The 12681-nt window shown below is 52.1% G+C and overlaps 2 protein-coding genes across 2 annotated transcripts; both read right to left on the bottom strand.

Annotated features, from left to right (window-relative positions):
* Positions 1-269: 269 nt before the first annotated feature.
* BO79DRAFT_211872 (DIL and Ankyrin domain protein) lies at positions 270-3200 on the bottom strand. Its single transcript, XM_025683096.1, has 4 exons — positions 3172-3200; positions 2554-2996; positions 2086-2490; positions 270-2016 (listed from the first exon to the last, which is right to left on the bottom strand). Exons 1-4 carry the CDS (start codon positions 3188-3190, stop codon positions 505-507), a joined length of 2379 nt encoding a protein of 792 aa, XP_025534344.1. The 5' UTR covers positions 3191-3200; the 3' UTR covers positions 270-504.
* A 577-nt stretch (positions 3201-3777) lies between these two features.
* BO79DRAFT_182898 (mitotic regulator LTE1) lies at positions 3778-9471 on the bottom strand. The gene is made up of 3 exons (XM_025680251.1): positions 8993-9471; positions 4527-8911; positions 3778-4470 (listed from the first exon to the last, which is right to left on the bottom strand). Exons 1-3 carry the CDS (start codon positions 9394-9396, stop codon positions 4223-4225), a joined length of 5037 nt encoding a protein of 1678 aa, XP_025534343.1. The 5' UTR covers positions 9397-9471; the 3' UTR covers positions 3778-4222.
* Between the last annotated feature and the right edge of the window lie 3210 nt (positions 9472-12681).

The following is a 12681-nucleotide window of genomic DNA, read 5'->3' as shown; positions in this document are numbered from 1 at the left end:
ACTAGACTAACTCACTAACTCACTAACTTACTTACCAACTAACTAGTTTCTAGTTCATACTAACCTAGAAGAAGAAGATTAGATATCATTTGCCCGCCCTCTTGCGTTTCATCTCCCGAGCTCCCATTAGGGAAACATTTCTGCTCATCATCATCTTCTTCGCTTGTGGGCTTGGCGGGGTCTTTATCTCTGACGCTCGTCACTTGCTACCTGCTGTTTCTACTATCTTTTCTTTTTTTGTTTTCCGCTTTCTTGTGGATTCACGGTATTTGTTCTTTACTTAGATTCTTTCCCTTTCTTCATCGCGGGGGAACATGCTACGTAACACAAACAATGTATCGACGTACACCAGCCAGCCAGTACAGGTAGGAGGGGAAATCTATCAGTTCCGGCTAAGTTCCAAACATGCTCACCAGATCAGGGAAGTAATAAATAAAAGCTATATATACTAGAAATGCAATCCCAGGGTATCCAGTTCCGCATCCCCCTGTTTCCTCATGCCCTTCAGCTGTCCCGGTCGAACCGACTCAGCACCTCCGGAGGTACCGTCGGTATATACTTGCGCGCGCGTTCGCGGTTCGTGCCGCCCCAGCCCGCCCCGTAACTAATCAGCATATCTGTGCTCGTGGGTAGCGAGAAGGGGAGCGTGAGGGACGGGTCCAGGAATACGTTGTTACTGCGCTCATCCATCCACGCCGACGGGCCTGGGTGCGGAGACGCTACGCTCGAGCCAGGCGAGGCTACGGACGCTCGCGTGGATGGGGATCCGGCCGTCTCTGAAGCTGTTGAGGCCGGAGGGGTCTGTGGACGTCCATCGGTAGATCCTGCCTCGGGTGCCGTGGTGTTTTGCTTGGGTGCCTGGAGCTTCGCTTGCTCTCGGAACAGCAGCCCCGGATCGCGCTGTAGCTCAATCAAGAACTTCATAGCCGGCTTGGTCAGTCCCTTCTCCCCGACCTCGGGCCGATACGACTTGACTGCATGCAAGAGTTGCGCCGGGGTGAGTTGCTGCAGCTGGAGCAGAGTCGTAACAAGTGACTCAAAATCGTCCCCAAGTGACGAGAAACATTGAAGCCACTGTAAGAGTTGAATGACTGGCGCCAAATGCCGGCGCGCGGATTCCATCGTGCTCTCGCCCGTGCTACTCGTCGATCCATTCTCATAATGTTCGGGTTGGCGGTTATTGTTTCGCGCCCAATCCTCCAGGGTCGACACATTCATGCGAATCTGCATCGCCTTGGTTCGGGCCAGGTAGCGCTTGGTCGACATAATGCGGTTGAAGGTCTCAGCTCCAAGCCAGTACAGGAGCTGGGAGATAATCTGTGTAGTGATGACGGAGTGCACGTCGTAGAGATCCAGGACAAAGAGCGTAGAGGAGAGGAGAGAAGTGATATTGCGCGGAGACACTTGTGCGCGCCGTCTGGGGGATGGAGGTCGGAAGCGCTTCTCCGCCGGTTCGGGCGTTTTCTTGGATTTGGAGCGGAAGAGCTTCCACTCGTTTTGGAAGTGAACGTCCTCTAGTCCCGGGATGGTCTCATGGTCCAGCATGGCGGCGTCGAGCACTTTGTTCATGCGGCGCTCGGCGTCGCGGATGATGAGAATGAAGATTTCATTGATCAGCTCGGCCAAGTGTAGCTGGAATTCCACTGTAGATTCCACCAGCCCGCCATCTTTCTTCAAGTAATGTAGCAACAACGTCGCATTTGACATCCAGAAAGCCAGGATCGTCATGTCCCACTGATGGCGCTCAACGACATCGTTGATCTTCTCGGTCGCGGAAACGAGCAGCTTAGCAAGCAATTCGGGACTAGCATGGTAGTGCGCATATCGAGCACTGAGAAAGAGGAGGTTCGCGGGGACGGGTTTCTGCGAGGGAGAGCGTTGCGGTGTCATGTTGGTGATGATTATGTTGAGGATTCGTTCGAGCTCGCTCTCCTGGAAGACGAACATCTGGTCGTTCAGACACCGATCCCACACGAATTCTTGCTGTTCTTCTTCAAGCTCCTCTTCATCTAACGACTGTAATTGACGAACGAATGACCTGGTTAGCTGCTACTTTGGGACACTCTTTTCAACTCTATCACTCACGTCAAACTTCTCGTCGAGCCCCAGGCTCGATAGATCCACCTCAAGATTGATGGCGCTCTCCTCCATCATCATGCGCCGCTTCAATTCATTCTCAGCAATCTCCTCCTCGAAGCGACCGTGTCCAAACCCGGAATCATAGAAATCGTCTTCGATCGCACTCGGCCCAAAATGGTAACCATTTTCATGCAGATACTCTGAAATCTCGCTACCAGGCTGTGCAAAGTCGAACGCCGTCCCGCCCGACGAGGACTTGATATCCGGAGACGCACCGTGGTCGAGAAGGATCTTCGCGATTGTCTTGTGTCTGTTTGTCATGGCCCACATCAAGGCACTCCACTGATTCCGGTCCTGCTGATCGATATGGGAGCCTGCATCGAGAAGTGCTGAGACAACATCTTGGTGTCCCTACGCCGAGGATTAGTTTCGCGCATATCCAAACAGACAGATGAGTTGAAGAGCAGCACGTACGAAGCAACTAGCATAGATCAAAGGCACTGTCCCCTCTTCATCTGGCTTATTCACATCGACATATTCAGCTGCATGGCCTTGCACTAATCTCCGAACACGTTCCACGTCGCCGTTACTAGCCGCCATATTCAAGCTGCGCTGTAGAATATCTTTCTTCTCTGCGTCCGATAGCTTCTCATCCGTTGCGATGGCTTCCTCGTCCGCACCTAGCGACTCGACTTCCCGGTGAGCAGCCTGCGCAGCAAGCATCTCCATCAACCGGGCATCACTGTCTTCCAGCCGGGCAGTGGTTGTGGATTCGTTATCGTCGTCGGTCGATGCGGCCAGTCCGCGCCCGTACTGGGCCTGTAGGTTATGTTCTTCGTCATGGGTGTGGTCGTCGAGGGCTAGACTGAAGCTCAGTGGTTTTGCGGCCACGGGTGTGGTGAGGAATTGGGATTGGCCTGCGGAGCGGAAACGGATCAGCCACCTGTTACAATTCTCGTTATATTCGATCTCACGGGGACTTCTGGGTTTGTCGGATCGTGTATTCCTCCGAGTGTCCAGAAAAAGCAAGTATAGTCGCTCGTACTAGGGTCCTCTTTCATGCGCGACAAGTAAGGAGAGGCGGTAACGCACCTTGCCAGGCATCATACATCTCCGTTTCGGGCTGGATGAGAGGGATAGAACGACGGTCGTCCAAGGACTTAGGGAGATCGTCCGGCAGTCCTGCAGCGTGTAAGGACTTGCGTGCCGCGCTGCGGTCGGCCAGATCGGGGTCGCTGCGGTCGAGGTCGTCCGACGCCCCGCGGGGGGATCCGGAGGCGTCCATGGCGGGTGGGAAGTGCGATAACGTCAGGAACCAACAAAGAAGGGAGGGGAGGGAGTCGGGCAAAGAAGCTCTGGCTCTCGCTCCATGGAGGAGGAAATAACACGGGACACACACGGGAGGGTCAGCCTCCTTTGGAATAGTTTCTGTTTCCCAGGGTAAGTGGAATGGAAGGTGGGGAATAATTTGGGTGGGAGATGATGTTCAGGGAGAGAGAGAGAGAGGGAGGGAGAAAGCAAGGCGGAACGGCAGCCTGGGAGACAGAGAGGAGATTGGGATGTTCCCGGCCGATGAAACTCGCCCGCTCCACTCGCTTCAGCTGCTGTGATTTCCTTCCATCCCGTTAGTCAGGTTACAGTTTCTGCTTACTTCCAAGAGTTTCATCGTTATTTCAAAAAAAGTATTCCTTCCCCTGCCACGGGGATAACGTCGCTTCCATATCAATGCTACCACCATCCTATCATCCCTAACCATGTGGATATCGCTTCATGAACCCAAAATGCAAAAGAATAAATCCCCAAAATTATACCACCAATCCCAAAAATCCACAAAAATAACCTCCTTCGCAGACAAATGCAATGCTATTGTACATGGTAACTTGGTATCAAAATGCCAACCCTGACTCGTGGGTGCAAAAGTAAACTTCGTCGAGGATATCTTGGTCGCTGGTAATCATAGACGGACGATATGCTTGGGGTATATTAGGTGCGCTGGTGACCCGAATGGATAACTCCTCAATGCAAGTCTTTCGTATGCTTTCTTTTTCTTTTTTCGGTTTTTCTCTTTTCCTCTTGTTTAGTATTCCTTCTTTGGTGTTCGGTTATTTCTTTGCTGTGCCTCTAGCGTGCTGAGACAGATGATTTACTCCAACTGCTTACTGCGCAGTTGGACTTGCTCCTCCGAAAGTGATGCAATCCAGAGACAACGCTCAATGATACCTGGCACAGGCTCGAATCGATACCTCGTGCTCGCATCAATTAGTCGAAGGAGGCTTTTAACTATCTTCGCGGTGGTGCGGTAGCGCTCAAAGTTGATCAGGGACTCTCCATCCTGTGTCGTGACTCTTGCTGGCTTCTGCGCATTATACGTCAAGTCGTGGACATACAGGCCTAAGAAAGCAGATTAGCTTTTTAATTACCATAGGTCAACGGTAAAGGGAACTTACCAACAAATGGAATGCAACCATCTTGCGCATTGGCCATTTCCATCTCGAGACGAAGCTCATGGAAATTGCGAATGGGCTGCGTTAGCGATTCCATGTCCTTGAGCAGACGCTTGTCGGAAACGGGCACCAGGTCCCAGGTAGCCTGAAGGCGAGAGCAGTCGGTCGAAGAGAGAGCAATGGCAATCTGGAGCATTGTGGCATAGTTGCACATTCTTCTGGCATGTGCTGCCGTGTGGATGAATTTGGCAATCGTTCGCGCTCGTTCGAAGATATCTTGCGTGAGGACAATTTCTGAGAGCACCCATCTAACCATCAAGTTGAATCGTCCCACAACAAGGTCAATGCCCCTGTGCTCGTCTTCCATGAGGAATTGCACCCAACTCAACACGGTGGGTGACCCACTGCTCCATCGCATGTCCACCAGATCCCTCCAGTCAACTTCACTCAAGGCAGCCATCTCCACCAATGTCAGTTGCTGGGCAAGGACATGCGATTCGCACGATAGAACAAATGGCACATGCTCAGGGCCCGCTGCCTTCAATGGTTCCGGGAGTCGGCGACCCTTTTCTGACTGGGAAAGAACATCTCCTGAAACCTGCTGCGTGTTGAGGGGTCGAGTATTCGCTTGCTGTGCCATTTTGTTTCTGGGAGAAGGATCTGGTGTTAATGGTTGGGCCTGGAACAGCACCGGGTTCAACGGCGTAGTCCAAGAACCCACGGATCGGGTATTTTGGACCGTCATCGGAGGGGAGGGTGGATGAGCGAGCGGATGAGGCGGAATACCGAGAGATGAATCGGTCATGCTTTGTGTATCTATGGAGAAACGTTGCTCTGCAGCCTCTTGCGAATCAATCATATCAATTGAAATCCCAGATGACAACCCAGAAAGACGCCCTGTATGCTTTCTCGACCCAGAGGACATGCCCGGGAGCGTTGAACCTCGCGGGATGCGCTTCATACTCTCGGTCTCCTTCACAATGTCAATAGAGGGGTGAGAGGACTCCACATCCGATGTCTCACGGCTGGAGAAACTGGGTTGAAAGCGGGAAGGCCCGGCCATATGAGACGTCGGGCGGCTAACGACGGGCTTCTTCATTGACTCATCACTCAATCCCCGTTCTAGGAGAGGTATAGAGCTGTAGGAGTCTTCGGACTCCGCGATCGAGTCAGAATATGGTCGTTGAGGAACAATGCGTCCCTGAACTTGCGAGTATGTCAGACCATCACCAAGGAAGGTTTGGCGTCTCCTAGCCACCGCATTCGAGTTCGCAAAGCTGTGGGGTCCTGCGCTACCGCGGCTCTGACGGGGCCAATCCTCCCCAGTGACCTCACCTGGATTGTAGTGCTGTAGGTACTGATCTGACCCAGCAGCAGAAGCCTCAGCATCCCCAGCAGACGTCCCATGCCATTTCCCTTCGAGCTTCAATAGTGTTGACTCGACACCGCCATCATCGTCATCTGGGATCTGTGCGAACTGTGCAATAGCATCCTCAAAGGAACGCCGCAGGTTCTGTGACGAGTGAGTTGTCAATAACGAAAACCGAGGGTTCGGAGGGATGAGACTCGTCTGGGGTCGCGAATACGGCTCATCAACCCGAGTAACAGCCGTGTCAGCACCAGAACTACGATATGTGATATCAGAGACAAAGGACCCTGAATCGGGTCTGGATTGGAAGCCGCCGCCGTTTCGCATTTGACGCAAGTCTCCACCAGGACGCCTACGTAGTGTCGGTCCAGAGGGTTTATCCAAGGGTTGCTGCAAGCTTCCAGGGGGTAGAGGGGGGATGGAGTCACTTCCCATGGTGAGACGGTGCTTCGAGACCCCACTTTGGAAGGACGCGTACTTCCGTAATCGCAACGAAGACGATGTTCTTTTCCACGAAGTCGAAGCCCGCTCAACGGAGTATGACCTGCGCGAGGCTTCCGAAAATCTAGAGGGGCGCAGGAACTTAGACGCTCGACTTGAGGGGCCAGGGTTGGGTTCGTCGTAGAAGATAGGCAGAGAATATTCATCGGTCGCTAAAGTCGATCGTTGGTGTGGAGCGTACGGGGATGGAGCTCTGACTGTTGCAGGCGATGGCTCCGCCTCCAAGAATCCAGGAGGCTGTTGGAGTCCTGCATTCGCTTCTCCAATAGCGCCAGACATAACAGGTAGACCCAAGCCTGTTCCATCTACGATGACGATGGATTCACTACCCGCAGTAACCTGACTTGTTGCTCTCGGCATTCCAGGCGCCGAACAATGAAGTTCTGCCTGGTTCTGTGAATCGGCAGACTGGGAGCCTCCTGTAGTATCGGTTTGTTCAGAGATCGCAGCACGATACTGCTTCAAAACCTCGTCACAGAGGGTATCGATTCTCGTGGGCCTTTTGACCCCAGTCGCCGTCTTTCTACCTCTATAGGCATCAGATCCGAATGCGACATTATTTGGGAGAGCCGATGTCCTCCCCGGAAGAGATGCATTTGCCGGTCTATTCATCGCTCGTGAAAGGCTACCAGAAGCGCCATGTCGGCTATTCAAAGCCCGGCGAATTGAGCCAATGATTGTCTTGACGCCAGAGGTTGAAGCGGCCGGTTTGTGAATGCCGTGAGAGGTGCTTCGGCGGTCTGAGGCAAGGTCCTTAGCTGACGATGGAAGAGGCGGGGATGGAGGCGCCATCATGATAGTGTACGACTCCGCCGGAGGATAGAGCTCTCCTCGTATTAGACTACTGAGATCAAGCGCCTCCTGTCTGGCGGCCACACCCTGTTGCTCGGGGTTGACCAGAGAGAAGGGTGCCCTGTCATCTCGAACAGAGTCAGAGAAGCTGCCGCTACGCTTGTGAGAATGTCCAAGATAGGGATAGCGGCGCGAAGTAAGAGGAGAAGGCGGATAAGCTTCCCGTGAGGAAGTTGGCTTCAGTGGCATAAGAGGTACGGGATGGGGTGCCTTATGGGCCAAGGACAAGGACAGACGCTTCGGAGACTTGGGGGGCAAGGAACAGGAGATTGCCTGAAAGCTCCGGTCACTTCCGGCTGAAATTGGCACACTCTTCACTGTGTTTGACGAATTGTTTCGGCTGTGATGATTCGGACGATATTGGGTGCCCGCAGGGCTAGCTTCCAGCCCGCTTTTGGTACGCACCAGGGCCAGAAGGTCACCGCCACCCGCCATCTCCACAGGGTCAGCTTCGCGGTCACCCGGAAGGATGGCAACGTCAGGGCTTTGGAACACATCGTGGTCACTCGGCAAGTCCCAATAGAGAGAAGACTTCCCATACCAGCAGCGTTTGAGATCTATGAGGATCTTGAGATCACTCATGCCACCGCCCTGTCGAGACTTGACATCATCGTACATGCTATTGATCGTCTCACAAAAATGACCGCGGAGATCATACTCGGGCACAAAATCATCCACAAAATAATTGAGAATCCAATGCCGCAATGCCGCAAACGTCCGGATACGGATGATCCTGCCGTCATCCTGCAGGCGGTTAATCGCCCACCGCAATCGAGCGAGAAGCAGTGCGAGAAGGGTGCTAGTCGAGATATAAGAGCGAAATGTCAGGAAGAAATCGGATACAAGCTCATAGTCCATGAAGGACGCGGACGATATTTGGGCGACGATACGTGCCGGCGTAGCAGCGCTGATGTCTTTGGTGCCTGAAGCATAGCGGACCACCGACTCTTTGTCCATTTCCGACACCAGCGTCTCAAATATGGCCGGTTCAATCGGCTCCTTCAACTCATAGAAAACGGGGTTCTCACTGACTGCGGAACTCCGGGGCAACTCAATGGCACCTGCGCCCGAAAAGACCGAGCCGACGAAGGAGGGTCGTTCGGGGTTCCGTAGATAGGTGTCAGAGGCTAGAGTACCAATCCAGTATTCTCGCGGGAGTCGTGACGTGCGCATAATATCCGACAATGATGTTCTTGAATAAATGGAGCTGTGCAGGGCCGTCTCATTGTCAAGGCTGGATTGAGGCAAGTCCAACCTATAACGGGGGATGGAATCCTCCAGGGCACGCTGGGATGGTTCATTGGCAGTTTTTGGCCGATTATCTGCTCGATCAATGTAGATACGAAGCTCCCCTGCGCGACCCGCACGCGACTCTGATCGCTGTTCCGAGATAGTAGAGAATGAGTGTGCTTTACGGGGTCGATGGTGAGGTAGGCCGTGATATTGGGAACGCGCCGATTCTGTGTGGACGGAGTCGCCATCTTCGCAGCTCTCTTCAGGGATCAAATCCGGGCGCAACTCAGAGAGCTGCGAGTTCGACCATCTAGACGGCTCATCGCTCTCGGGGCCGCCGCGTCCGTGCGGAAAGGGTTCTTGTCTGGATTGGCTGGGGGAAGGAATGGAAGGCGTCGGGAAGGGTTCTTTAGTCGGCGGATTGCGAATCGGTCTGGAGGAGTGTGACAAGGGTGTTAGCATTGTGATCATGACATCCGAGGTCGCCAAATATAGCACAACGCGACGGTCATACCTTAGAAAGATCTTTCCATTCTGGCCGACATTCCCCACGGTAAAGTGGTTCGGTTCTCTAGCTCCCACAGCGGCGTCACGAGGCGCTTGAGAGGTATCCAGCCGCTTGAAGGACCGCTTCCGCAATATCTCGTGGCTGTCCTTGACCCGCAGAAGGGAAGTAGCCAGCCGTTCCCGGGTTGTTCTCGAGCCAATGGTTGGGGATTCCTTGGTGTTTCTCCCGTGGGCAACCGTGTGGGCGCGTCGTAGATCAGTTGTCGCATATTGGGTATCCGCACTTGCTAGTACCTTCGCCTCGGTTCCTGGGTCGACGCTTGTTGAGAGAGTATCTATCTGCGGTTGACCTGGCTCACTTGGGAAACAGTCGACAGATGCTGAGCTCAACGCCATCATGAGCGCGGGCATGGATATGCAACTATTTGATCAGTAGCAAGCGCCCTCTCGCGGCGGGAGCTCTTCCCCGAAGAGGCTCTATTCCCGGGGAGCCGGAGTGAGGCTTCGTGTTCACCAGCGTCGGCGAACTAAAAGGGAAGATGAGACAGGGACAGCCCACGTTGGGATCGCAATAGGTGCTTGCGACACGACATGACCAGAGCCTGCACGAACGGGTGGTTCTTTAATGAGGGTGACGGCAATAAGCGTCGGACATTGAGAGAAGAATTGAAAGCGGTAGCACGAGACGAATTGACGATCGAGAGAGCAGGACGCTCGGGGCAAAGGACAGGAGATTACGGAGGGATAATAATAGAAAAGGTGGCCGGGGCGAGAAGATCAGGATTAGGAGAATAAATACCGAAAATATAGGGAGGGGGTGGGTGTGAAAGAATAGACCGAAAGCACGGGCGATGGATAACAACAATAGGTGAGGAGAAACCGGTAGAGTATTTGGAGCTGCTGCTGCTGATGATGGTGCTGATGCTCGCTGATGCTTGCTGGGGATTGTTGATGATGCGGATGATGACAATAATCGGTAATGAGCAGGAACAAAAAAAACAGTAAGTAGTAATAGAAGTAGTAGTAGTAGTAGTAGTAGTAGTAGTAATAAAAATAATAATAATCAGAAAGAAGCGCAACGAGTTTGGAGGAAGTGGAGAGCGCGGTGGAGAGCGCGAAGAGGGAAAGACGCGCAGAGAAAGCAGAAGGGTTTAGATTTTAGTGTTAGTTTTGGGATTAGCTCCAGTCCGGGCCTGGCTGGGAATCGCTCCAAAAGGGAAAAGGGAAACTACTAGCAGCCCGTCACTTGCTTTAGTTCCGGTCGCGTTCCAACAGAGCGGAACCTCTCTTCCTTTTTTTTTTCTTGCTGCACACCCGGGGTTAAAAAGGATAGAAGGGAGAGTTTGATAGAAAAATAAAGGAGGAAGGACAGAGAAAATGAGCTAGACTAAGAGAAGGGAGAAGAACAAGTATACGTAGTCGGGAAAGGGGACTGGAGAAAAGCGAACCATGGTTCCCAACAGTCAAAGTGGATGGATTCCATTCCATGGCATGATTGGGGGGAGAGAGAAAAGGCCGGTAGGGAGGGGATTCGACCCGTGTCTACTTGAACTCTTCTTCTACGGAGGTCTAATCTGTCATCCATTCAAAGCTGCTGCTGCTGCGCGGAGGAACCTCCGTTCAGTTCAACTCTCTACTACTTACTTACTACTATTCGACTAGGAACTCACGACTACCGGCAGTAGTCCCTTCTCGTACAGCCAGTCAACGATCCCCCGTTCTGTCGCTTCCCTTGCACCACTTACAGGAGCCTGCTGATAGGCAATCCTCCTCACTACTTCATAACCTAGTACTTTCTTAGTATCTCGACTACAATTCCGATCAGCCAAATCCTTCGAGGTCATCAAAAGTCGGTCAGCTGATGGTCGATCTACCACAGATCGTGGAACTGCAACATCCACCCGGGCTAGATTTAGTCCCCTGGCCCGGAGTAATTACTTAGTCCTGTAGCGCTGTAGGTGGTCCAGCTAGTTAGTTAGTCGATGAACGCTCCTCTACTCACTCAACATGAAGTGGGGACTTTTTCCATCAACTGAGGGGAATCAAAACTCTTCAGGACGTTCGTCATGCGATGCCACTACTACTACTACATGCAACGGTAAGCACTGAACGGTTCATGTGGGCTGAATGGGACCAGCAGAAGGGACTCGACGGTACCGAGCATTACTATTCTATATCAACATCATACTGTTTAGTATATAGTAAGTAGTAGTCTATATCAAGCAATCACTACTACGGAGTAATCTATAACTGATCATGGTAATATATCTAGCCCCAAATGATCTGAAAGGAAGATAATCGATAGATAGTAGCCATCCGATAGCTCCGTATTTCGTATTCCGGATGCAAAGTACTACCAAAAAGAACCCCCCCCCCATGAAGCCCCAAGCCCACCTTCATGATCAACTGACACGGATCGGCAGCCGTGCAGGAACGGAACTTCGAGGCTGAATGATACGAGAAGACAGTCGATCAGTCAGAATCTCCAGACCGAGGCAACGATACATGCCGGTAGATAGGTAGCAGTAGTAGTTGTAGTAGCTACGGAGTACAGTGTATCTATCTCCGCCCTGCACGTCGACCGTCATAGTTACTTAGTACTCCGTAGATTTTCATCCTTCTGCCCAGCCCGCGTCCAATGAAAGTGGCTGAACCCGATGCTAACGTCACGGTGTGTTCAGATCCCATTTACGGGGAAAGCTGAAAATGAATGAATGCCTGCTCTTGGCCTGCAGCTGAAATGCTCCCGTTACTACCACCAAAGTAGCACCAACTCAAGAGGAGAGACAAGGTAAGCCGTCTACATTAGTACTAGTTGATTACTTTTAGTAGCATCTACGTAGTTACTATCTATTCCTTTTTTCTTGTCCCCCTTCCCTCCTTACGACCAACAACACTCATCAGCTGAACCCAGATTCTTTTTTGACATCGGGCGTACCACGCTATCTACTTGACCACCTAAATACCGAATTCAGGTACCCGGATTTATTTCTGGTTACCTAAAAAGGGGGTGAGGGGGGGATGAGGGGCGGCATCGGGCACGCGACGCAAAAGGAGTATAAAAAGAGAATAGTCGAGGGACAGAAGAAGTGGATCGTACCGGTAGAGATGAAGATAGGTACCTTTTTTTCTTTTTTCTTTATTTTTCTTTATTATAATAATCATTCATTTCCCTCGTTTGGCATCTTAAAAATGGGGAGCGTCGAATGAGGATAGCCCATTGTCCCAAAAAAGCAAAAGGGATTGAATGAAAGTGGGAAGAAGTGGGCAGTTGGGAAGGGGGGAGAGAAGGAGACTTAGTTGAGGGTAAGAAAAAGGGGGGGGCAGGGCGAACAGGAATCACGATTGGATCGGAGAGGGAAAACAGCAGTACGTTGGCCGGGTCATTCGGGAGCCGTTAAGTGCCAATGACCGCCTCGAGGAGGAACGCCCGGTGGAGGAAGCTGCGGAGTGGATGACAGCCGGTCTTGCCTTTCTGAGTTCATCCTTGCCTCTTAGTGGCTGACCGTTGCGGCGGATCTCCGGCCGATCGCCGATTTTGGTCAGTCTGTTAAGCACCAGGTTTACTCCGTTATGGACCGGGATGTTCGTTGGTAAATTAGCATCTAATTTTCGCGGCTGAACGGGTGAGCTGAAAGTGAAATGATGGGAGGGAAATTAAGCACATTTTATTCTCTTTTTGGGGGGTCTTTTTAT

Source organism: Aspergillus costaricaensis (assembly GCF_003184835.1).
Source record: "Aspergillus costaricaensis CBS 115574 unplaced genomic scaffold BO79scaffold_54, whole genome shotgun sequence".
Classification (NCBI taxonomy): domain Eukaryota; kingdom Fungi; phylum Ascomycota; class Eurotiomycetes; order Eurotiales; family Aspergillaceae; genus Aspergillus; species Aspergillus costaricensis.
The sequence above is the reverse complement of the archived record's forward strand: the minus strand, read 5'-3'. Positions and strand labels throughout refer to the sequence as shown.